At 38.9% G+C, this 26,838-nt stretch overlaps 3 protein-coding genes across 3 annotated transcripts in view; all 3 read left to right on the plus strand.

Annotated features, from left to right (window-relative positions):
* The window catches only part of LOC131948918 (uncharacterized), a 34,222-nt gene extending 32,212 nt beyond the window's left edge, over nucleotides 1-2,010 (plus strand). Inside the window, exons 13-14 of the mRNA XM_059310645.1 lie at nucleotides 952-1,152; nucleotides 1,877-2,010. Of these exons, the coding sequence (XP_059166628.1) occupies nucleotides 952-1,152; nucleotides 1,877-2,010 (335 nt within the window). The remainder of the gene's footprint in view (nucleotides 1-951; nucleotides 1,153-1,876) is intronic.
* Nucleotides 2,011-6,799: 4,789 nt separating this feature from the next.
* LOC131948924 (uncharacterized) lies at nucleotides 6,800-17,272 on the plus strand. The gene is made up of 7 exons (XM_059310653.1): nucleotides 6,800-6,969; nucleotides 8,901-8,993; nucleotides 9,724-9,843; nucleotides 11,762-11,928; nucleotides 13,418-13,558; nucleotides 15,546-15,743; nucleotides 16,687-17,272. Exons 1-7 carry the CDS (start codon nucleotides 6,830-6,832, stop codon nucleotides 17,244-17,246), a joined length of 1,419 nt encoding a protein of 472 aa, XP_059166636.1. The 5' UTR covers nucleotides 6,800-6,829; the 3' UTR covers nucleotides 17,247-17,272.
* Nucleotides 17,273-20,317: 3,045 nt separating this feature from the next.
* On the plus strand, nucleotides 20,318-26,495 carry LOC131948919 (growth hormone secretagogue receptor type 1; the record flags this gene model as incomplete). Its single annotated transcript, XM_059310647.1, is given in 6 exon segments — nucleotides 20,318-20,450; nucleotides 21,329-21,506; nucleotides 22,240-22,332; nucleotides 23,096-23,215; nucleotides 24,694-24,861; nucleotides 26,355-26,495. Coding segments are annotated over 5 exon segments (624 nt in total).
* Between the last annotated feature and the right edge of the window lie 343 nt (nucleotides 26,496-26,838).

The raw sequence follows: 26,838 nt of genomic DNA on the forward strand, positions 1-26,838 counted from the left end.
GGGGGGGGGGGGGGGCTGACACCATTTAGAGGGGGGGGGGGGTGACACCAAGGCAAAAAAATAGCAAAATATATAGGGGAAAATGGTAATTCCACTTAATTAAGTGATTAATACGAGTGTTTAATAGTGTTTTAAGAGGTGAAAATCGAAGGGAGGGGGATGCAAATCGGAAGTTGGGGGGGGGGGTGCAAATGAAATCGAAAGTTTGAGGGTGTGGTGCAAATCGAAAGTTTGAGGGGTGGGTGCAATTCGAAAATTGAAAGATTGTCCCGGGAAGGGTCGCTACGCCTCTGGGGGGGGGGGGGGGGGGGGTGACACCATTAAGTGACACCCGACCTCGCTACTCCACTGCTCCTCACCCTTACCATAAGCCAACTCTCCTCTTTCGCTAATCTATATATCATGTCCATACCACCTATGTCTAAATTTAACAGATAAATATTTTTCTGGCACTATGTTATGTACCTATATCTACATCTGGCGTTGGAATAACTATAACTATTTTGCTATTCCTTTATGGGGGAAGGCTCCGGTAAAAAAAAAAACTTTTTTAATACTCGTTAGAAAACAGTTATTTCTTTACAGCTTTATTAAGATACATCAGCATATAGATTTCCACTAAAAACAATTGGTGGAAAAATCTTGGTAACTATGACAACGGCGGCCATCTTTAAAAATTAACCCCTTCGTAGGTTTTCCACAATTCATAAAATATTACAATTTAAGCCCAATAAATAATCAATCCATAATCTTCTTCCATATTTTGGGGCACGAGTATTAAAAAAGTTTTTTTTTTTTTTTACCGGAGCCTTCCCCCTTAATAAAACCTTCTTCTTATTGTGCTTCATTTTCACTTATACAAACTACTCACATCTGACCTTCATCATATGTTTTATCCAACACCCACCCCTATTATCAAAAATACCCCACACCTGAACAATCTACCATCAGGTTTCAACATCACCTACCTGTTGCTCTACTTCAACAACGCCACCAGCTACCTGCTCTTCTGCCTGTTTGGCGGCAAGTTTCGCAAGCATATGAAGTTCGTTATGTACCCCATACGTAAGGCTTCACTGGTGGCTTGTATGCATAACGTCCTCTATTGGAATTTTTCAGCTCCTAATTACACAGCACTGAAAAAACATGGAGGTATCTATACAACTTCACATTTGTTATATATGTTTTGTTATATTTGTTATATATATATATATATATATATATATATATATATATATATATATATATATATATATATAATATATATATATATAGATAAATATTTAAGTAAAGTAAAGTTTCCCTATCAAAGTTCGAGGTCTATTGGGTAGACAACGATTAGTTCACCTGTTTCGATGTCCTCTTCTCTTCCCCCCCCCCCCACCCGCTTCTGAAGGGATAGTGTGCTAAGTACTAACCAGAGTTTCTTCCAGGCATCTCTTCGGGGGGGGGGGGGGCAAAGTCCGTCCCCCCCCCCCCCCCCCCGAAAAAATTCTACCGTCCCCCCGAACGAAATGAAATTTATATAATTTATATAGAAAATATATACTTTTAACAGTGTCCGCCCCACCGAAGAAAGTCTACCGCCACCCCCCCGAAAATTTTAAGTGCCCCCCCCCCCCCTCCGGAGAAAAAAAAAGTCTGGAAGAAACACTGTTACTAACTCTAGTCGACATTACTCCCTGACGTGGGTTAGGTACCAATCAGAGCTGAGTGGACTCTAAGAGACGCTCTAAGATTGGAACCCGGACCCATTTATATCATACCCCAAAATTATTTTTTTTTTTAATTTTAAATAAAGTTTTTCACTCTCACGGCTAAATGACAATGTACTTTAAACGAATGGTCAACTTGACATTATTTATTCGTTTCACAGGCCATGAGCACTCGCATAAGCCCAGAGGAACCAGTGCGTCATCAGATGAAACCACTGCGTTAGACTGGCGGGCTCCCAAGAAGAGCAGGTACACCGTCGCCATTGAAGTCAAGCACAAGAATACGCCTGTATAGGACAAAAGCAGAGGCGTAGCGAGGGGGGGGGGGGGGGCGGGGGGTGTGGATCGCACCGGGTGACAGCCACCATTTAGGGGGGTGACACCAAGGCAAAAAATAGCAAAATATTATACAGAAAAATTTGAAGGGGGGGAGGGGGTGCAATTCGAAAGTTTGAGGGAGGGGGGGGGGTGCAAATCGAAAGTTTGAGGGGAGGGGGTGCACATCGAAAATTTGAGGGGGGAGGGGTGCAAACAAATCGAAAATTTGTCCCCGGGCGGGCGGGAAGGGTCGCTACGCCTCTGGGGGGGGGGGGGTGACACCATTAAGTAGCACACCGGGTGACACCCGACCTCGCTACGCCACTGGATAAAAGCCATCGCTCAAAACTTGAGGCAATAACAAAACATTCTCGTATAGGACAAAAGCGATCGCTCAAAGCTTGAGAAAGACATTGGGTTGAGATTTTGGTTTTTGTATCTAAACGAAGCATCCGAACATTACGCTCATTACTTGCTTGTGTTATTCCGACATTGTTTTAATATCTGCTGATAAATTCTTACAAACAAAGTTACGAACAATGCAATGAATAGATGCTCTTATTACTAGTTTGTGTTATTGTGTCATTGTGTCCCTTTCATTTTAAACTATGCTGACGAATTATTACAAACGACATTCACGAGCGGTGCAATGAACAGATGCGCTTATTACTAGTTTGTGTTATTGTGTCTTTGTTTTAATACGTGCTGACAAATTCGTACAAACGAGGTTTACGAAACAAAAATGTATTACTGAATAAACAATGTATTAAAAATGTTATTAAATTAATTCTCAATTTGAATTATTTTGCGTCTTTATATGAGTTATGTATTCTTTCGGGTGTGTGTGTGAAAAGAGCAGCAAAAAAAAAAAAAAAAAAACAATAGATACGCGAATCCAGTCATGATTTGAGTTAGAATTCAAATCTTTCATTTCATACATAATGAAGTCTTCTCAGACTTTATCCAAATGCCCCTTCCACACCCACGCGCACACAAAAACCACACAGACATAGTCCTCTTACACACCTCCGTACACACATAAACACACACACACATATATATATATATATATATATATATATATATATATATACACAACAACACATATATAAATGTGTAGCTTCATTTCAAACATAAATAAACGTCTCAAGAAAAGACCATGTTAAAAGACCGTCTTATCAGGTCTTTGATTCATCAAAGCATCCTACCGCCTCCCCCCCCCCCCCTCCACACCAACCTCAGTCAACTCGCAATAGACTGTTTGTATGTTTGTATGTTTGTATGTTTGTATGTTTGTATGTTTGTATGTTTGTATGTTTGTATGTTTGTATGTTTGTATGTTTGTATGTTTGTATGTTTGTATGTTTGTATGTTTGTATGTTTGTATGTTTGTATGTTTGTATGTTTGTATGTTTGTATGTTTGTATGTTTGTATGTTTGTATGTTTGTATGTTTGTATGTTTGTATGCTTGGCATGGGCTGATCAGAGTATGATTTTGCTGTTTCAAGTGAATCTACGGAAATAGAGATTTTCAACAACTTGTGCTATGAGATCAAATCCCCACCTCCACCAAAGTCTAAAAAAAGAACACGATACAACTGGAAGAATGACATTACTTTGTTTTTAATAAGATACTTATTGTAAATATTTTATTTTTATATCTTGTTAAAATATATTTGGAAAATCTCCTAAGGAAGCTCCGAAAATACTCTAGCTGCTGTGCATTATTCTTGAAAATATTTCTCAAGTATTCATTAAAACACTCTGTAATTAATACTCCCTACCCATTTATATAATTAATGTCTTAAATTGGTTCTTTGTAATGTTTAGGTTTAGTAACTTTTTTATTCAAAATCCAATGCAATATTTTTATAGCTACATTTTAAAATCACAAGTTGACTTAAGTCAATTGATTTTTATACATTCGCATTATTATTTCATTTTTAATTTGTTTTTTCTTTATTCTTCTCAACTTCTTTTTAAATGGCGAATCTTTTTCTATCCACTTCCGTTTCTACTCAAAATCATGGCGCCCTAGTCATACTTCCGGTTTTTCTCCGTGCTTTAGATGTTTTACAGGGTAATTCATCCCCACATTTTAATAGTTCATTGTATTCTGTCATTGAAACTGCTATGACTCTGATCGTTGAAAAACGGGAACTGTAGCCTTTGAAGTTGTCTTCATCTGTTTGTTTTTAAAATAGTTAGTGGGGCTTAGAAAGTGAGTTATCCCCAATGGTGAATGTATTTCCTTGTAAATGTAAACAATAAAACGAAGTAGATATTCTATTTAAAAAATACAATACAGGCAGAATCGTCTAGAAAACTCTTTAAGATTCAATAGTTAGGTATCGAACCTTTGTTTTATCTGTTAGGGTTCGATTTTTTTACGATAATAGTTAAACCCGATCAAGGGTCTAAAGTTAAACCCGTTAAACTGAGTGTAACTACGCTAACTTAGAGGATTGCATAAAAACACCTTACACATTTCGGGATTCTGATCAAGGTATGTCGATTGTTTATCATTTTATTTTAATATTATGATTACGATTGCGACTGTGACTGCGATCACGACTGGGATTGTGATTATGATTGTGATTATGATTGTGACTATGATTGTGATTATGATTGTGATTATGATTGTGACTATGATTATGATTGTGATTATGATTGTGATTATGATTGTGATTATGATTGTGATTATGACTGATTGTGAGTGTGGGCATGGGTATGGTTATGGTTATGGTTATGGTTATGGTTATGGTTATGGTTACGGTTACGGTAACGGTTACGGTTACGGTTATGGTTATGGTTATGGTTATGGTTAGGGTTAGGGTTAAGGTTAGGGTATGGTTATGGTTATGTTTATGGTTATGGTTATGGTTATGGTTATGGTTATGGTTATGGTTATGGTTATGGTTATGGTTATGGTTATGGTTATGGTTATGGTTATGGTTATGGTTATGGTTATGGTTATGGTTATGGTTATGGTTATGGTTATGGCTATGGCTATGGCTATGGCTATGGTTATGGTTAGGGTATGGTTATGGTTATGGTTAGGTAATGGTTATGGTTATGTTTATGGTTATGGTTAGGTAATGGTTATGGTTATGGTTATGGTTATGGTTATGGTTATGGTTATGGTTATGGTTATGGTTATGGTTATGGTTATGGTCATGGTCATGGTTATGGTTATGGTTATGGTTATGGTTATGGTTATGGTTATGGTTATGGTTATGGTTATGGTCATGGTTATTGTTATGGTTATGGTTATGGGCATGGTTATGGGTATGGTTATGGGTATGGTAATGGTTATGGTTATGGGTATGAACATGTGCATGAACATGAGCATGAATATGAGTGTGCTTACGAATACGATATCAATATCGATTACTTCTATTAGTATGATTACGTTATGACTACACTTAAAATTACGATTACGATTACAAAGTTTCTGATTATAATCCAAACAACATGCACTCCCCCCCTCCCCCCCCTAGACATTGGCCCTGACGACCGACCCCCTGGCACGATGGACGGAGCACAAATTGTAGCCGTGGGTCACACTAAGATGCCCAGCCCCACCCCACAGGATCTGGTAACCATGCAGAAGATTTTCTACGCACAGATGATCATCGTGTTGTCGGGGTTCCTGCTGCTCATGGTGATAGGGGTGCCGGGTGGGTGCTTTTTTTGGTTAGGGATATAATGTCGGTGGTCCGTTCTTTTTTTTTCACGGTGGGTGCTTTTAGGGTTAGGGATATAATGTCGGTGGTCCGTTCTTTTTTTTTCACGGTGGGTGCTTTTTTTGGTTAGGGATATAATGTCGGTGGTCCGTTCTTTTTTTTTCACGGTGGGTGCTTTTAGGGTTAGGGATATAATGTCGGTGGTCCGTTCTTTTTTTTTTCACGGTGGGTGCTTTTAGGGTTAGGGATATAATGTCGGTGGTCCGTTCTTTTTTTTTTCACAGTGGGTGCTTTTTTTGGTTAGGGATATAATGTCAGTGGTCCGTTCTTTTTTTTTTCACGGTGGGTGCTTTTTTTGGTTAGGGATATAATGTCGGTGGTCCGTTCTTTTTTTTTTCACGGTGGGTGCTTTTAGGGTTTCAGTGATCTTGGCAAATGAAGGGATAGTGTAGTCAGCACTATGGCCAGCTGCCTTTGTTTCCCTAACGTGAGTCATGTACCCATCAGAGCTGAGTGGACTCAGGGACGTCCTACAGACTCGAGCCCGGGTTTGAACTCGAGACTTTCGGGTCAGCAGTCTGGGGCTTTACCCCTTGACCACACTGTCCCCAGATTACTTTTACCATAATAATAAGTGGTTGTTTTTTTTATCTTTATTATTATGAACCTAATTGTGTTTTTTTATTCCAGTTACATCCATAGGCGTAGCGACCCTTCCCGGCGCCCGGGGACAAACTTTCAATTTGGCGCCCCACCCCCCCCCCCCTGGGGACCAACCTTTCAACTTTCGATTTGTACCCCCCTCAAACTTTCGATTTGCACCCCCACCCCTCTAACTTTCGATTAGCACCCCACCCCCCGTCTCATATATTTTTTTTTATATTTATAAAACAAAAATGCAGCTAAAATAAGATTTTAATTTCTTTTTTCAAACCCATTTTGGCGCCCCCTCAGGTCGGCGCACGGGGACATATGTAACCCCCCGCCCCCCGCCCCCTCGCTACGCCTCTGGTTACATCTTGTCAAATTATATACGACATTTGTGTAAATGAATTCTTCATCTCTGATTAGGTAATATATTGACTATTCTGACGCTAGTCAGGTCCAAAATGAAAGACAACCTATTCAGCGACTACCTAGTGAGCATGTGTATGTTTAACATCATCATCCTCATCATGTCGGCAATCAGAATGATCACACTCTCGATAACGGGATCCGAGTTTGTTTACTATACACCGAGAATTTGCCTGTAGGTAATCGATTACGTGAACTCGATCCTGTCCATGTTCTAAATATTTGCATTGTTTGCTTATGATGGTGTAATTTAAAAAAAAAAATAATTATAAAGTTTTGAAATGAGTTTAAAATTAGAAAATATAACACTTGTTTAAATAAAAGCATTTAAATAAAATGATTTAATAATAGCATTGGTTGCTAAAGCTAAGAATTGAAGCCTTGAACCTATTTCCCACAAAAGCCGTAGTAAAAGTTGTTTGATAGTTTAGTGTCAACCACATTACCTCTTTATACACGAAGAAAACGGTCGTGGTCGAATGGTAGAGCATACGACTGCCAATCCAAAAGACTCGAGTTCAGATCCCATGCACGTAGACGTCCCTGGGTCCACCCAGCTCTGATGGGTACCTGACTCACGTTTGGGAAAGTAAAGTCAGTTGGACATAGTGCTGGCCACACTATCACTCTACATATCGATGGCACATAAACAGACGAACTCTACCTCACTTGCCCCATGGACCGTCAGGTTAGAAAGGAAACTGTATTTCTTTAGTAGCCCCCAAAGTACAACATCGACATTGCACATCATGTAGTAGACCTATCCTCTCCGTTACCTTGAACAACCAACATGACATAATTCAATACTATTACATCAGATCAGAGTAATAAGCTTGAAAAATCTATGTATCATACTATTTTTTAAAATATTTTTTAATATGGCAAGCGATACAATTACAGTTACATTTTAAAATATTAAATCTGCTTGGGAACGATTGGTTACACTCATTCTTGTATGTTTGTATTAAGGGGTCGTCCATAAATGACGTCACACTTGTAGGGGGGGAGTGGGGTCCGTAATTTTGTGAAGGTGTGTGATGAGAGGGAGGGGGTGTGGGGGGGGGGGGGGGTTAGATGGTGCGATGTTACACTTTTGCATTATAAAAAAGCAATGTTAGAAAACAAATTTTAGACGTTATTTTGTTTTAGAAAAAAATACGAATTGATTAAAATACTCTATTTTGACCGAGTTCAGACAAGATTTTGGAAAAATATCAATGTTTAAAAAAAATTCAACTGCAATTTTGAGGGGGTGGGGGGGGGGGGTTGTAGGCTGAGGTGTGACGTCATTTTAGGTGGGGTCTGGCTTTTTGTGACGATGTGTGACGGAGGGGAGGGGGGAGGCAAAAATCGTCCAAAAAAGCGTGACATCATTTATGGATGACCCCTAAATATACGCCGTTGAAAAGCTGTTTAGATATCAAATATTTTTTTTTAAAAATCCGACAACCCTTCTTTGAATCAACTGGAGTGACCAAGGAAAGTAAACAATGAAAGTCACTACATTTGTTTTCCATGATAAAAAACACATTTGTGGTCATTGGGAGTTAACCTAAAAGTTTATTTACATTAAATAATATAACATCCCATATCAACACAACACCTTAAATCTACTAATCCAATTTAAAAATAAAAATGTTAGCTAAATTACCATTATATTAATAGTAATATTTCGAGCCTTAATAAAACCGGAAGTCATTTTGTAAAAAAGTAAAGTAAAGTTTCCTTTCCCTTTCAAACCTGACGGTCTATGTGGCAAGTGAAGTAGAGTTCACTTGTTTCTGTGACCTCGGCATATGAAGAGATAGTGTGATCAGCACAATGCCCAGCTGCCTTTACTTTCCCTAACTTGAGTTAGGTACCCATCATAGTTGGGTGGACTCAGGGACTGTCTACTGACTTGAACCCGGATTTGAACTCGAACGGGTTAGCAGTCCAGCTCTCTACCGCTAGACCACTCCGTCCCATTTTGTCTTTTTGTACTTGTTTCTAAATGTTATGAAATATTAAATTTTGGTTGAAAAATGTGCTTTCTGGCAAAAATCATTTGATAATTCACGATCTCAGAAACGATAACTCGTACCTCTAACTTTAACTTGTTCTTAGGTTCACCAAATGGATTACCTGCACTTTGATGAGCATTAGTACCTGGCATTTGGTCATGATCACTGTGTGCCGTTTGCTCTATTTGATTGACAGGTAGGTCAACAGGTTATTGCTGCATACGTGGGATAAAGCGGTCAATTGGTAGAGCGTTCGGCTTGTAACACGAAAGACTCGAGTTCGGATCTCAGCTCTTGAGTTTGTACGACGTCCTCTTTAATCATTTTTAAAAATAAATTGTTAATTTTTTTTTTTTTTTTTATTAAATAATCTATATATAATTATCTTTTACGATACCCTAGAAAACACCAAGCTGTAAGCGCGCCCCCTAGCAGCCCCCTCTCTTCCTCTCTAGGCATATCGCTACCACCCCCACCCCCACATGGTCTGGTGAGCTGTGGTTCACGCTAAAAGATTACAATCGTAGAGCCGGGTTTAGTGACGGCTATTAGGGGTAGATAATTTAGTTTGAAACGATTTTAAACTTAGGGGAGGTAACTAAGAGGAGGCTGCTTTCACGGGGGGGGGGGGGGGTGAAGGGTGGGGGTAGTATCGTCCTTAACGACCTACTGATAGTGCTTCAAAGCAAATATTTTCAGTGGCAGCATTGGTACTGTCGAATTCACAAATTATGAATCACTGAAAAGTAGAAAAAACAACTAATAAACAGCGGCGTATGATACGCCGCGGGTCGGCTCGTATATATAATCGTTCTTCACGAGCTACTGATAGTATTTTAAAACAAAATATTTTGAATCACAGCTCTTGAATCACAGCTCGTATCCTATAAACTAGTTTATTCTATTACTTTGTTTTCTAACAATAGGACCAAACGACTTGTGACTGCAACACACCCAATAATCGTCATCATCGCCTTCTGTGTCGTATGCTCTGCCTTCATCATCATCTGCTTGCATTTCTGTGTGCGATATACAAACGATAGTGGGTAAGTAGAGGCAGGTGAAAGCTGTGTCAAAGGTCAAGGTATAGGTTAATTAGAAGGTCAAGGTATAGGTTAGGGAAAAGGTAAAGGTATAAGTTAGGAAATGGTCAAGGTATAAGTTAGGAAAAAGGTCAAGGTATAGGTTAGGTAAAAGGTCAACATATAGGCTAGGTAAAGGTCAAGATAGAGGCTAGGTAAAAGGTCAAGATATAGGCTAGGTAAATAGTTCAGATAGAGGATAGGTAAGTAGCCAGATGGAGGCTAGTAGATAAATCTGTCTATATTTGAGTGAATCAATGTGTCTATATTTAAGTAGATCAATGTGTCTATCATTTAGTGAATTAATGTGTCTATCATTTAGAGAATCAATGTATCTATCCTAGAGTGAATCAATGTGTCCATCATTTAGTGAATCACTGTGTCTATATATTAGAGAATCAATGTGTCTATCATTTAGTGAATTAATGTGTCTATCATTTAGTGAATCAATGTGTCTATCATTTAGTGAATTCATGTGTCTATCATTTAGTGAATCAATTTGGTGTCTTTATATATGTAAATCAATGGGTTTATCATTTAGTGAATCAACGTGTCTATCATTTAGTGAAGCAATGTGTCTATCATTTAGTGAAGCAATGTGTCTATCATTTAGTGAATCCATGTGTCTATCATTTAGTGAATCAATGTGGTGTCTTTATATATGTGAATCAATGTGTTTATCATTTAGTGAATCAATGTGTCTATCATTTAGTGAATCAATGTGTCTATCATTTAGTGAAGCAATGTGTCTATCATTTAGTGAAGCAATGTGTCTATCATTTAGTGAATCCATATGTCTATCATTTAGTGAATCAATGTGGTGTCTTTATATATGTGAATCAATGTGTTTATCATTTAGTGAATCAATGTGTCTATCATTTAGCGAATCAATGTGTCTATCATTTAGTGAATTAATGTGTCTATCATTTAGTGAATCAATATGTCTATCATTTAGTAAATCAATGTGTCTATCATTTAGTGAATCAATATGTCTATCATTTAGTGAATTAATATGTCTATCATTTAGTGAATCAATATGTCTATCCTAGAGTGAATCGATATGTCTATCATTTAGTGAATTAATGTGTCTATCATTTAGTGAATTAATGTGTCTATCATTTAGTGAATCAATGTATCAATCATATAGTGAAGGGGTCTCCAAACTTTTGAGTCCGAGGGCCGCATTAACTATCAAATTTCAGTTTGGGGGCCAGTTTTTTGCAGGCATGTCTTTGATTTTTCTGGGCAAAGTTCCTCAGCAATCACCGACAAACAATTTTTCCTTGGAAAAAATATCTCCGCGGGCCGGATGAGGGGACCCCTGATATAGTGCATCAATGTGTCTATCCTAGAGTGAATCAATGTGTCTATCCTAGAGTGAATCAATACGTCTATCCTAGAGTGCATCAATGTGTCTATCCTAGAGTGAATCAATTCGTCTATCCTAGAGTGAATCAATGTGTCTATCCTAGAGTGAATCAATACGTCTATCCTAGAGTGAATCAATGTGTCTATCCTAGAGTGAATCAATACGTCTATCCTAGAGTGCATCAATGTGTCTATCCTAGAGTGAATCAATTCGTCTATCCTAGAGTGCATCAATGTGTCTATCCTAGAGTGCATCAATGTGTCTATCCTAGAGTGAATCAATACGTCTATCCTAGAGTGAATCAATGTGTCTATCCTAGAGTGAATCAATACGTCTACCCTAGAGTGAATCAATGTGTTTATCCTAGAGTGCATCAATGTGTCTATCCTAGAGTGCATCAATGTGTCTATCCTAGAGTGCATCAATGTGTCTATCCTAGAGTGAATCAATACGTCTATCCTAGAGTGCATCAATATGTCTATCCTAGAGTGAATCAATGTGTCTATCCTTCAGTGATACAACAGAGTGCTACATGGACGAAACAACCATCTCCGCCATGATCATCGCATCCTTCTACGCCTTCATGCCGGCCTTCGTGCTACTGGTTCTCAACATCGCCACCTTCTGCCTCTACCGCTACAAGAGTTCCAGCCAGATCGAGGTCAAGTCCACTATCAGAGGTTTGAGTTTTTGTTTGGCACGATGTTTTTAACGCTGGTGATGTGATTCTGTTTTAACAAAGGTTAATATTGTGAATTTTGGTGGTATTTGATGAGGGGATCCGGACAAAAGGCCGACAAAAGGCCCACTGCTAAAAGGCAGACAACACAAAAGGCCGACATCCAAAAGGCCGACAACACAAAAGGCCAACAAGACAAAAGGCCGACAGCACAAAAGGCCGACAAGACAAAAGGCCGACATCCTAAAGCCCGACAAGACAAAAGGCCGACAAGACAAAAGGCCGACTGCTAAAAGGCCGACATCCAAAAGGCCGACACGACAAAAGGCCGAAAAGACAAAAGGCCGACTACTAAAAGGCCGACATCCAAAAGGCCGACAAGACAAAAGGCCATAAGACAAAAGGCCGACTGCTAAAAGGCCGACATCCAAAAGGCCGACAAGGCAAAAGGCCGACATGACAAAAGATCGATTGCAAAAAGGCCGACAAAACAAAAGGCCGACTGCTGAAAGGCCGACATCCAAAAGGCCGACAACATAAAAGGCTGACGAAACAAAAGTATGTTGGCCTTTGGTCCTGCATCTTTTGGTGAGAGAGCTGATGGTTACACAAAGGAAGCACGTTAACAGAGACAGCAACAGTTCTAGCAGAGACAACTACACAATTAAACAGGAGTGGGGTCGGCGTGGTTGGGTTAGTAAAGCTTATCGCTGCTAATCGATGAGTCCTGAGTTCAAAACCCTAGACAATCTAGCAACCTATCTAGGAGATAAAACTATAAAATCAAACAACTGCTGACAATTATTTTGTTTTATGATAGACAAATGGTATGGAAGGAAATCCACAACGTAAAGCATGCTAAAATCGGTGTCCATGAGTTATAAGGAGCATAAAAAATTGACCAATGATACTTAATTAGGTTGGAGAAATCTAGTTGATCATTATAATTAAGAACAAAGAAGAAGAAACAAAAGAAGAAACCAACGCTGTTTATTTTTCGGCCGCTTTAGTAACCAAAGTTATGTTGCAGCCTACTGAAGATTTCCTTGCTACATATATTTCGTTCAAGGAATGGCACAATTGCACCTAATAATTATTCTATATAAATTATCTCATTACATCAATACTCATATTTCGTTCAAGGAATTGCACAATTGCACCTAATAATTATTCTATATAAATTATCTCATTACATCAATACTCATATTTCGTTCAAGGAATTGCACAATTGCACCTAATAATTATTCTATATAAATTATCTCATTACATCAATACTCATATTTCGTTCAAGGAATTGCACAATTGCACCTAATAATTATTCTATATAAATTATCTCATTACATCAATACTCATATTTCGTTCAAGGAATTGCACAATTGCACCTAATAATTATTCTATATAAATTATCTCATTACATCAACACTCATATTTTAGATAACATGTGTACGGCTAACCCCATTGTGTCTCACGTGCTGCTCTGTATCCCACAGCCCGGCAACAGCTCCTGTTTCTGGGATTCCTGTCTAGCACCCAGTTTATCGTCACAGCCTTCCCCATCACCATATACCTGCTCAACCAGAAGCTCTTCTTCGACACCAACACCCACGTGGGATTAGCCAAGGCTAACATGGGTACATGTCCAGTTAATCCTCTGTTCGTGTGCAGTTTATGTTAAGTTAATGTCCAGTTTGTGTACATTTAATTTCCTGTTGGTGTTCAGTTAATGTTTAGTTAATGTCCAGTTTGTCTCCTGTTCGCCTACAGTTTATGTCCAGTAAACTCCTGTTCGTGAACAGTTTATGTTAAGTTAATGTCCAGTTAATCTCCTGTTGGTGTACATTTAATGTTAAGTTAATGTCCAGTTTGTCTCCTGTTCACCTACAGTTTATGTCCAGTAAACTCCTGTTCGTGAACAGTTTATGTTAAGTTAATGTCCAGTTAATCTCCTGTTGGTGTACATTTAATTTTAAGTTAATGTCCAGTTTGTCTCCTGTTCGCCTACAGTTTATGTCCAGTAAACTCCTGTTCGTGAACAGTTTATGTTAAGTTAATGTCCAGTTAATCTACTGTTGGTGTACAGTTTATGTTAAGTTAATGTCCAGTTAATCTCCTGTTGGTGTACATTTAATGTTAAGTTAATATCCAGTTTGTCTCCTGTTCGTGTACAGTTAACGTGTAGTTATTGTCAGGTTAGTATACATTTAATTTCTAGTTGGTGTACAGTTATGTTTAGTTAATTTCCTGTTTATGTACATTTAATTTCCAGTTGGTGTACAGTTTATTTTTTAGTTAATGTCCAGTTAGACCTTATTGATGTACGTACACGTAATATCTTGTTAATACTTAGCTGGTGTATACTTAATGTCTAGTTAGTGTCAACCTAGTCTACAATTATTGTCCAATGAATGGTAATTTAATGCCTAGCTAACGCCCAATTAATCCTAGATTATTTCCAGCAGGATCATATTAATATCTAGTTAAATGTTCAGCCCAGTGGCGTAGGCAGGGGGGGTTAGGGGGGGGTCATAACCCCCCCCCCATAGACCCCTCGGTATATATAAAAAGTATGAGGGGGGGGGTGCAAATCGAAAGTTTGAGGGGGGGTGCAAATCGAAAGTTTGAGGGGGGGTGCAAATCGAAAGTTTGAGGGGGGGGGTGCAAATCGAAAGTTTGTCCCCGGGTAAAAAATTGGAACCCCCCCTTGAGACGATCCTGGCTACGCCACTGGTTCAGCCTAATCCCATTTGAAATCTAGTTGATCCTCAACTGTTGTCAATGATTGTTGATGCTGAACTAATATTCATAAATTGACTGTGCGCTTTGTGATAACATATTATAATAAGATATTATCTTATTATGTACTAATTTCTTATTATATCTTTATTATATATTATTATTTATATAATGACCGACATTCAGTGTCCTAAATAACGGCCATCATCCTGACCTACTTTCATGATACTACATTATGGCCATACTTCTGACCTACTTTTAAATCATTATATAACGACCACCACCCTAACCTACTTTCAGTGCACTATATAACGGCCACACCTCTGACCTACTTTAAGTGTACTACACTACGGCCACACCTGACCTATATAACGCCTACCGTGCTGACCTACTTTCAGTTTAATACATAACGGCCATCCCCGTAACCTACTTTAAGTGTGCTATATAACCACCATACTCCCCTACTTTCACAGCAATATATATCACCCACCATCCTGACCAACTTTCAGTATACTACATAACGCCCACCATCCTGAACTTCTTTCAGTGTACTACATAACGCCCACCATCCTGACCTACTTTCAGTGTACTACATAACGCCCACCATCCTGACCTACTTTCAGTGTACTACATTACGGCCAATCTTGACCTACTTTCAGTGTACTACATACGGCCATCATCCTGACCTACTTTCAGTGTACTACATAACGCCCACCATCCTGACCTACTTTCAGTGTTCTACATAACGCCCACCATCCTGACCTACTTTCAGTGTACTACATAACAGCCATCGTCCTGACCGACCTTCAGTATACTACACAACGGCCATCATCCTGACCTACTTTCAGTGTACACATAACAACCATCATCGTGACCTACTTTCAGTGTACTACATAACGGCCATCATCCTCCTCTTCAACAACGCCAGTAACTTCCTCATCTACTGCTTCTTCGGTCGGAAGTTCCGCAAGGAATTCTGGACCACCAACCAATTCTGGCTGAGGTGCTTCTGTCCAGCGTGCGTGTTCGAGTCTATCCAGAGACGGATGGACGAAGTGGAATTGGAGGCGTCCAGTTCCAAACGTAATTAATGACCCAGGTTTATTTTTTTTGGCGTGTTGATTTGGAAAAGATTTCACTAGAATCTGCTCTTGCGTCTCTCCGCTTGTCGGTACGTCGTGGTCGGGTGGTAGACCGTACGACTGCTAATTCAAAAGTCTTGAGTTCGAATCCCGGGTTTGTGCCAGCGGAGCCTCACTGAATCCATACAATTCTGATAGGTCCCTTGTCAACGTAAAGGTGCCTGAGCATAGGGCTGACCAAACTATCCCTTCATATACGAAGGTCACCTAAACAGGCGAACTCTACTTCATCTGCCCTCTGGAGTCACGCTAGAGAGGAAACTTTACTTGTTAGTGAAAGTAGGCCTATATCTCAAGCATCCTACTACAGCTAAATAAATCATCACATTTCTAGATTTAGCCAAACACAGTTTTGCATATATTTTTCTTTTGCCCGAGAAAAACATTTGTACAATTTAACATAGGTGACCCTTACCTATGATATAATACGGGAAATAATCAAAGACTTGTTAGACTTACACACACACACACACATATATATATATATATATATATATATACATATGTATATAGACTTACACACACACATATATACATATATATATATATATATATATATATATATATATATATATATATATATATATATATATATATATATATATATATATATATATATATATATATATTATTTATATATATATACATATACATATACATATATATATATATATATATATATATATATATATATATATATATATATATATATATATATATTTATATATATACATATACATATACATATATATATATATATATATATATATATATATATATATATATATATATATATATATATATATATATATATATATATATATATTTGTCGGATATCCACTATCGCTGGTAACAATGTTCACTGACATTTCACTGACTTACAGTTACAGTTGCACAGACGGCAACAGACTTGCAGCTGGCACCTTACAGAGAGAAAAATGTCAGCGGCGCCAGCACTAAAGTCTCTGGGGAGACCTGCGTCGACCACCCCTCCCTCTACGACGGCAACGACCTGACGGGTCCCGAATCTGACGTCGACTGTTTTGTTCCGCTTTCAACAGACGAACCCCCCATCCCCACAGAAGACACGAAATCCGTCGAACAAATTCCGACCCCCGAGAAACGAGTCTCCATGTCGGTTGGACAACCTGGTCAGAAACAACGGAGATCGATTTTCAAATTCCGGTTTTCGTTTTCCGATCGCCGGAAACAATCCGGGGTGGGGGAGACTCCCCTACGGAGTAAATTATCCAAAATTGCCAATGGCCTCGTAGAGGAAACGAACTCCAATCAAGAAGGTTCAGGTTCGAAAAACTCTAGTATTCGCTCCAACAACAGTCAAAAGTCGACCACGCCAAGCAAGTTGCCAACGCAAGAACTCACAAATGCTGAACAAGTACAAGCAAAAGACAAAGTTCCGTCAGATAGAAGCACGATTTTTTAAACTGATTTCAGTGTGGAATATTATATGTAAAGGGAATATGTTTAACAAAACTGTATGAATTCTTTTTATTTTAAAGAAAGTAGTTGAGTTATTTTTGTCTTCATGTAGAAGGTTTTCAGCGCACGATGGTAACTTTTTTTAATTGTGTGCGAAGAGGATTTTTAAAATCCGACAGATGCACTTACATGCTTTAAAACAGGAAAAATAGCACACATCGTCACAAAATCCAGACCATCAAATCTAAAATGACGTCATACCTGAGCCAACACATTGTTGTCTTTCGGCTGAGCATTGTGTGGACAACACAATCCTTTTCATATTCGGAGTTCACAGTAACAGGTGAACTCTACTTCAGCTGCATCGTGGGCCGCCAGGTTCGAAAGCCAATCACACATCTATAAAAGAAGCCACAACTCCACACGATTTTATTTTTTTAAATTTCTACCTTATAATAGGGCTTGTAAGTAGGTCACCCACTTCTCACACTTGCCAGCTAGTCTTTTTCAAACCAAATTTGAATATATTTATAAAATCGGTCACGAAAAAAGCTACTTTACCTATTGTTATTAAGTTATTTAAAATCGTAAACAATGATAATGATAGACTATAAGATGTAGGCAAGCTTTAAAAAAAAAAACTACTTTAAATAGTGATTTTATTTTTAAGAAGTGTACAGTTTGTTATTATTTATTCGAATCCGAAACCGGTTGTCCTATTCGTAGTTAAGATATTAAAACAATATCAATAGTCTATAGGTCTACCGGTACTAAATTTGATTATATTATTAGTATAAAAATTATAATTGTTGTATTTCGGGTACTCTTGGTATTTCAAAATCTTAAATCAAAGCTTAGAAACAAACAGTCGCCAAGTTTCTTTTATCAATGGGAATCATATTAACAACAATTACTTAGGTGAAAAATGTGTATCTCTACCAGGCTAACGAGCAGTGGCGTAGCGAGGTCGGGTGTCACCCGGTGCGGCACTTAATGGTGTCACCCCTCAGAGGCGTACCGACCCTTCCCGGGGACAAACTTTCAAATTTTTTATTCCCCCCCCCCCTCAAACTTTCGATTTGCACCGCCCCTCAAGTTTTCGGTTTGCACCCCCCTCCCCTCAAGTTTTTCTCTATATATTTTGCTATTTTTCGCCTTGGTGTCACCCCCCTAAATGGCGTCACCCGGTGCGGTCCGCACCCCCCGCCCCGCCCCCACCTCGCTACGCCTCTGCTAACGAGATCTCCAATTTTAAGCGAGAGAGACCGAGACTTACAAGCACTATTAAAGAACACCTAACTTGAGTTGTGTATTGTGCTTTTCAGTACGCTGCGGTGCGCATTCATTCAATGACCAAACAGGATACAAACCTTTCATAAGCTCTTCCTGTTTAAAAATGTCCGCAATCTAACTCAACAATCCTAAACTTCATTCCATATTTTACCTCATCTCATCTCAACGATTCGTGTATTTTCCCCAATGCAACTTTGGAGTTGTACATAATGTATTTAGTTAAAGATCTGAGCCAACTTGAACTTATATTTCTACAGCATATTTAATATTCTTCCGTAAGTATTCTAACATTTTGAAAAAAAAAAGAATGTTAATATAAATGTGTTTAGCTAGTGTAGATACAGAACGCAGAATGTTATTCTCGAATGATGTCTATCGTCTATCTATATAATAGCTAAAAGGTAAGATTATAAATAGTTATTGATGGTAGAATAATGCAATATCTATATTTTATTTCATAGCTAATCATAGGTTTAGAAATAGTTATTTGTGATGGACTAATGCAGTGTCTATCGTATATAGTTATATAATAGCAAAAGTTCAGGTTAGAAATAGTTATTTGTGATGGACTAATAATATTGAGCAGGTTTTAGTCTAGGGTAGGAGGTTTTAGCTGGGAGATAGTGGGATAAAGTATGATAGTAGTCCAGAGGCGTTGGAAGAAAAAATTGAAAGTTTAAGAGGGGGGTGCAAATCGAAAGTTTGTTCCCGGGCGCCGGGAAGGGTCGCTACGCCTCTGTAGTATTCCATAAATCGCTTCAAACTCGACCTTTTGATGTCTATATTGCATGTCACGTGATCAATTTGTCTGTCCTTTTGGTGTTTGATAGTGCCTGAACATCAGATTTTAGATTTTACTTGAGTTTACGATAGTGTCAGTAGTTTAAAATATTGCCTAGAGTTGGAGACACTGTGTAGAGTTTAGGACATTGTCTAGAGTTTAAGACATTGTCTAGAGTTGGAGACAGTATGTAGAGGTTAGGACATTTTCTAGAGTTTAAGACATTGTCTACAATTTGAAGAAATTTCTAGAGATAAAGACCATGTCTAGAATTTAAGACATTGTGTAGAATATAAAAATTGTTTAGTATAGGAAATCGTCTATAGTTTAAGACATTTTCTAGAGTTTAAGACATTGTCTTCAATTTAAGACATTTCTAGACATTAAGACATTGTCTAGAATTAAAGACATTTCTAGACATTAAGACATTGTCTAGAATTAAAGACATTTCTAGAAATTAAGACATTGTCTAGAATTAAAGACATTTCTAGAGATTAAGACATGGATCTGGACAAAATAGATGGGAGTGTTGTAGTTCGGTTAGAGATAATCTTGGATAATCTTGGAGGGTGTGGGTGGGGGAGGGGGAATTAGTTTTGTAAAGTTTTTAATACCAGTGTTAACAGGAAAGTAGTTTTTGAGAAACTAACAGGTTCGATATTTTTCAGCCGTGTAAAAGACTTCAACTTTCGCAAGACATCATGTAGGCAGTTGAAGAAAGCGTATTTATTTCACAAACTATTGAGGAAAGCACATTGATTTCACGGGCTGTGTTGAGGAAAGCGCATTGACTTCATAGGCCGTGTTGAGGAAAGCACATTGATTTCACGGGCTGTGTTGAGGAAAGCACATACATTTTATAAACCGTTGAGGAAATCACATTTGTTTCACAAACTGTTGAGGAAAGCACACTGCACACAAATTCTACAATTCACAGGCCGTGTTAAGGAAGGCACATACATTTTACCCCCTGTTGAGAAAAGCCCACCTACCCTCCAGAAATGTCTGGAAGGGCCCAGACAAACACAACCACCATACCCCCAGACGATGAAGAGATCCTGCAGCAGCTAATGGCAGACGACACTACCTTGTTGGTGGTTGGGCCTCTTATTCTCCTAGTTATAGGAATCCCAGGTAAGTAGGCCTGTAGGTGTCTGTGTGTTTGTGGTGCCGGGTTTTATCCCCCCACCACCACCACCAAAGGAAAAAAGTATAGGCTATATATATATATATATATATATATATATATATATATATATATATATATATACATATATACAGACATACAAATGAGATTGCTAAACAAGGTAGTACCGTCTCAGAAAGTTGTACTATTAATTGGTTTCTACGATTACAATACTTCTCCTATACACAGTATACGAGAAAGTAAATAGCGTTTGAAAAAAAAAACTCGCATCATATACTTTTACCAGTGTCTATCCCCCACCCCCCCCCCCCCGAGAATGACGTCACACTCGTAGGGGAATAGGGTCCGTAATTTTATGACGGTGTGTGATGAGGGGGTGGGGGGGGGGTTAGATTTGTATCACACAGGTAACATATTGACCATAAAAGACCCCTCCCCCACCAGAACAAAACAATTTATATAGAAATATATACTCGTCCCAGTGACCCATCCCCCCCCCCCAAAAAAAAAACAAATTAGTACCCCGACCCCCTGAAAGTTTTAAGTACCCCCAGCCCCGTCGTAGCGACTCTTCCCGGGGACAAACTTTCAATTTTCCCCCACCCCCTTCAAACTTTCGATTTGCACCCCCACCCCCCTCAAACTTTCAATTTGCACCTCTTAAAAGACTATTTAACTCTCGAATTAATCACTTAATTAATTGGAATTATCATTTTTCTCTATATATTTTGCTATTTTTTGCCTTCGTGTCACCCCCCCCCCCCCTAAATGGTGTCACCCTGTGCGATCCGCATCCCCCCGCCCCCCCCCCCCCTAGCTTCGCCTCTGGGTACCATTAATCATGAATGATATTCGTCTCACACAGGTAACATATTGACCATGAAGGTCTTGTCACGGCAGTTGAACAAAGACAAAACTTTCCGCATCTACCTCAACAGTATGTGCAGCTTCAACATCATCTCTCTCGTCATCTTCTTCGCCAGGAACATCACCCATGCCGTGACTGGCTCAGAGTTGATCATCTACAGTATCACATTATGTGTGTAAGTTAGGTGTACAGTATCACATTATGTGTGTAAGTTAGGTGTAAGGTATCACATTATGTGTGTAAGTTAGGTGTACTGTATCACATTATATATGTTAGGTTTAAAGTATCACATTATGTGTGTAAGTTAGGTGTACTGTATCACATTATGTGTGTAAGTTAGGTTTAAAGTATCACATTATGTGTGTAAGTTAGGTTTACAGTATCACATTATGTATGTAAGTTAGATCTACAGTATAACATTATGTGTGTAAGTTAGGTTTACTGTATCACATTATGCGTGTAAGTTAGGTTTAAAGTATCACATTATGTGTGTAAGTTAGGTGAACTGTATCACATTATGTGTGTAAGTTAGGTTTAAAGTATCACATTATGTGTGTAAGTTAGGTGAACTGTATCACATTATGTGTGTAAGTTAGGTGTACAGTATCACACTATGTGTGTAAGTTAGGTGTAAGGTATCACATTATGTGTTAACTTTATCACATGATGCGATATAACTATAGCCCCTAATAGGGCTAGATAATCTATCCACATGCAGCATAGAGCTAGATAATATATCCAAAGATTGACTAGAGCTAGATAATATATCTACAGCTAGATAATCTATCCACATACTGCCTAGAGCTAGGTAATCTAAGATCATCTATTCACAGACTGCCTAGTACAAGATTATCTAACCTCAAATTGACTAGAGTTAGATAATCTATCCACAGATTAACTATCCACAGATTTGTTAGGTGGATGACTTACACGCTAACCACCATTACTAACTGGCACCTAGTCGTCATTACAGGATTCCGATATTTCTTCTTGATACCCAGGTATTGGAGTTATTTAAATAAAAATAGCTTGCTTTAAAAATTACGGAATAGTTGTGTACAAAAGATATAAACGTCCTCACTTTAATATTGTCCGATTTTGATATAACCCTATATTGATGAAGCCCCACTTTTAGGTAAAGCCCTATTTTTGATAAAGCCCCTATTTGATAGTGTCCCACGTCGATACAGCAACCGTTTTGATAAAAACCCTATTTGGGTTAAAACCCCAATTTGATGAAGCCCCCGCTTTGAATAAGCCCCACTTAGATAAAGCCCCACTTAGATAAAGCCCAACTTAGATAAAGCCCCACTTAGATAAAGCCCCACTTAGATAAAGCCCCATTTATATAAAGCCCCACTTAGATAAAGCCCCACTTTGATGAAGCCCCCACTTTGAATAAGCCCCAGTTTGAATAAGCCCAAGTTTGAATAAGCCCCACTTAGAATAAGCCCCACTTAGATAAAGCCCCACTTAGATAAAGCCCCACTTTGATGAAGCCCCCATTTTGAATAAGCCCCACTTTGAATAAGCCCCACTTAGATAAAACCCCACTTAGATAAAGCCCCACTTTGATGAAGGCCCCACTTTGAATAAGCCCCACTTTGAATAAGCCCCACTTTGAATAAGCCCCACTTTGATGAAGGCCCCACTTTGAATAAGCCCCACTTTGAATAAGCCCCACTTTGAATAAGCCCCACTTTGATGAAGGCCCCACTTTGAATAAGCCCCACTTTGAATAAGCCCCTCTTGTAATGTCCACAGAACGAGAAAACTAACAGCCTCGTTGAACCCTGTTATCATCATAGTCATCTTCAGCTGTTTCTTCTGTGTTCTTCTCATCATCATTCTCTCAGGAGGCTTACAGTTCATTGATGACGATGGGTAAACTGCGAACTTTTATATTTCTTTTCACAATCATTGATGACGACGGGTAAACTGCGAACTTTTGTATTTCTTTTCACATGCATTGATGACGACGGGTAAACTGCGAACTTTTCTATTTCTTTTCACATGCATTGATGACGACGGGTAAACTGCGAACTTTTGTATTTCTTTTCACAATCATTGATGACGACGGGTAAACTGCGAACTGTTCTATTTATTTCCAACGTGTTTTTTCGTTATTTTATTTTTGTATTATTCATCTTGTCCATGCTATGCATTATTGTAGACCTGGCTTAGTGTGTTTTAACCCTCATTTCACCTATACTTACCCTTCCCCCTTCATGATTTTTATCAGCTATTGTCATGATAAAATGGGTTTTCATAAAATGGGTGTCACCTTACCCCTCCTCCAAACATATCAAACATATTTTTTTTAGATTTGGTCAGAGGCGTAGCGACTCTTCCCGGCGCCCGGAGAAAAAAAATTCAAATTGGCGCCCCCCTCGGGAGCAAATTTTCAATTTGCATCCCCCCCCTCAAACTTTTGATTTGCACCCCCCTTCAAACTTTTAATTTGCACCCCCCCCCCTCAAACTTTCGATTTGCACCGCCCTCCTCAAACTTTCGATTTGCACCCCCCCCCCCTAAAACTATTAACAATGCAAAAATGCAGCTAAAATGTCATTTTAATATGTTTTTACACCCCATTTTGGTGCCCCCTAGGGTCGGCGCCCTGGGAACATATGTACTCCCCCTGCCCCCCCCCCCCCCCCCCATCGCTACGCCTCTGGATTTGGTGTCACTCATCTCCCCCTACTATTTTATTATTTTAACTGGATAAACTATTAATTTGTCAGTAAATTTTACGATTTTTCGTCTGGGTATCACCTAACCACCTAAATGGTGTCACCCGGTGGGGGCCACACCCCCTGCCCCGCCCCTTCAAACACTTTTACTATCCTCTGTTCCAAACATGGAGCCCTCGTGAAAGCTATAATAATTGACTATTTTATAAAATCTTTCAAACTGAAAGTTCATGAATTTTATAACTGCCTATAAATGCAAGCTGAATTCGGAAGAAATAAGTATTCTTTGATTTCGTCTATCGATAAAAGAAATAAACACTATCATTTGAGCCTTATTTCTTTCCAAAAGTATTATCATCAAAAGGTGGTAATAAATTTTATTTTACATTTTTATTAACAGGTACTAATTGGTATTTCTTAGATTTTAGATTTTATACGAATTTTCAACGTCTACTTTGATATTTTAATGATGTTTATTCTTTTATAAAATTTCATTCCATAGAATTTTTAGTTCATCCATACTTTTTCCTACCTTGACACCTTGACATTTTAATGACTAATCGTTCAAATTGATAAATTGGCTTTCCATAGATTTTTAGATCCCATACTAGTTTTCACCAACTCTGACACTTGGTATTCCATAGTTTGACAAAACTTCTCTATCGCCAGTGATGAGGTCGAGTGCCGTATGAATACAGTCTCTAGGTGGTTTCACTTCCTGGTTATAGTGTTCGCCTTCCTCCCCGCCCCTGCTCCTGCTCTTCTTTAACTTCGGCATTTACTGGATGCATGCCAAGGCCGGCTCAGGGTTGATGGACACTGAGGTCACCACAAGAGGTTGGTTAGTGGGCGTGGCTTTCTTTTTTTTGGAAATCTTTTGGGAGTGTGTCGTTTTTTTTTTTTTTTTTTTTGTTTTTTTTTTTTAATTTTTTTTTTTTTTTTTTTTTTGGAAATCTTCGTTAGGGGGCGTGTCGATGTTTGGAATTCTTAGTTGAGGTCGTGTCGGTGTTTAGAAATTTTCGTTACGAGCCGACCCGTGGGATATCATACGCCGCTATTTAGTTGTTTTATTTTCTACTTTTCAGTAATTCATAATTTGTGAATTCGACAGTACCAATGCTGCCACTGAAAATATTTGCTTTAAAACACTATCAGTAGGTCGTTAAGGACGATACTACCCCCACCCTCCTTTCCCCCAACCCCTACCCTAACCCCCCCCCCCGGTGAAAGCAGCCTCCTCTTAGTTACCTCCCCTAAGTTTAAAATCGTTTTAAACTAAATTATCTGCCCCTAGTAGCCGTCACTAAACCCGGCTCTAAGATTGTAAACATTTAGCGTGAACCAAAGCTCACCAGACCATGTAGGGTTGGGGGTGGTAGGGAGCGCGCTTACAGCTTGTTTTCTAGCGTCTCCAAGAAGAGAATTATATATAATTATATATAGATGGGGGCGTTTTGTTTTTTGGAAATCTCCGTTAGGGGGCGTGTCAGTTTTTTTTAAATCTTCATTAGGGGGCGTGTCGGTTTTTTGGCAATTGTGATTTGGGGGGCGTAATGGTTTTTGACAATTTTGATTTGGGGACTATTTAGCCTCGTTCTCAGTAACATGTCTCTGAGCTAACGGTCCGTGGGGCTAGTGAAGTAGAGTTCACCTGTTTCTGTGACCTTTGCATTTACAAGTCTGAACCTAGATCTACCATTCAACCACGCCTTCCCACCCCACACCCTATCACTAACACAAATTACTGCACAAATGTATCACTACACCGTATAACAGGAATGTCTCATATGAACATATATCCACCACGCATTCCCACCCCACACTCTATATCACTAACACAAATTACTGCACAAATGTATCACTACATCGTATAACAGGAATGTCTCATCCGAACATAGATCTACCAGGGGCGTAGCGAGGGAGGGGGGGGAGGCGGGGGCGGACCGCACCGGGTGACACCATTTAGGGGGGCGACACCAAGGCAAAAAATAGCAAAATATATAGAAAAAAACTTGAGGTGGGGGTTGCAAATCGAAAACTTGGGGTGGGGGGGGGTGCAAATCGAAAGTTAGAGGGGGGGGGGGTGCAAATCGAAAACTCGAGGGTGTAGTGCAAATTTGAGGGGGTAGTGCAAATCGAAAATTTGTCCCCGGGAAGGGTCGCTACGCCTCTGGGGGGTGACACCATTAAGTGCCGCACTGGGTGACACCCGACCTCGCTACGCCACTGAGATCTACCACACATCCCCACCTCACACTCTATCACTAACACAAATTACTGCACAATGTATGACTACACCGTATAACAGGTATATCTTATAACGTCCTCAGTTCGTAGCCAGCTGATGTTTCTGACTGTACTCTCCAGCGTCCAGTTCATGCTGACCGTGTTTCCTGTAGCCATCTACCAGCTGACGATGCAGTACGTGTATGACTACAAAAGTGCTATACAGAGAGCTCAAGCAAGCTTTGGTAGTGACCATGTCTATGTAGCTTGTCTCTTTATTTCGCCATAAGACTTGGTATTATTTAACAATGTCTTTGAAACTTGTTTCGTTCTTTCTGTCTTTTATGTAATATGTCTAGTTCAACATATCATCATAAGTCAAGGCAGCACAATTCTATAAGTGCATTGTTTTTTTTTTTTTGTTTTTTTTTTTTATTTATTTATTTATTTATTTTTTTTTTTTTTTTTTGTAATATTAAGATCAGATTATGTTTTTCGTATCAATATGTTATGCGCCGTTGGTTCCGATTTCAGCATGCTCAGTGCCGGCGCCAGGTTGTTTAGCGCCTTAGACAAAACTTATTCAAA

This window comes from Physella acuta, unplaced genomic scaffold (genome assembly GCF_028476545.2).
Source record: "Physella acuta isolate Inbredline_101_S28 unplaced genomic scaffold, ASM2847654v3 ptg000665l, whole genome shotgun sequence".
Lineage (NCBI taxonomy): Eukaryota > Metazoa > Mollusca > Gastropoda > Physidae > Physella > Physella acuta.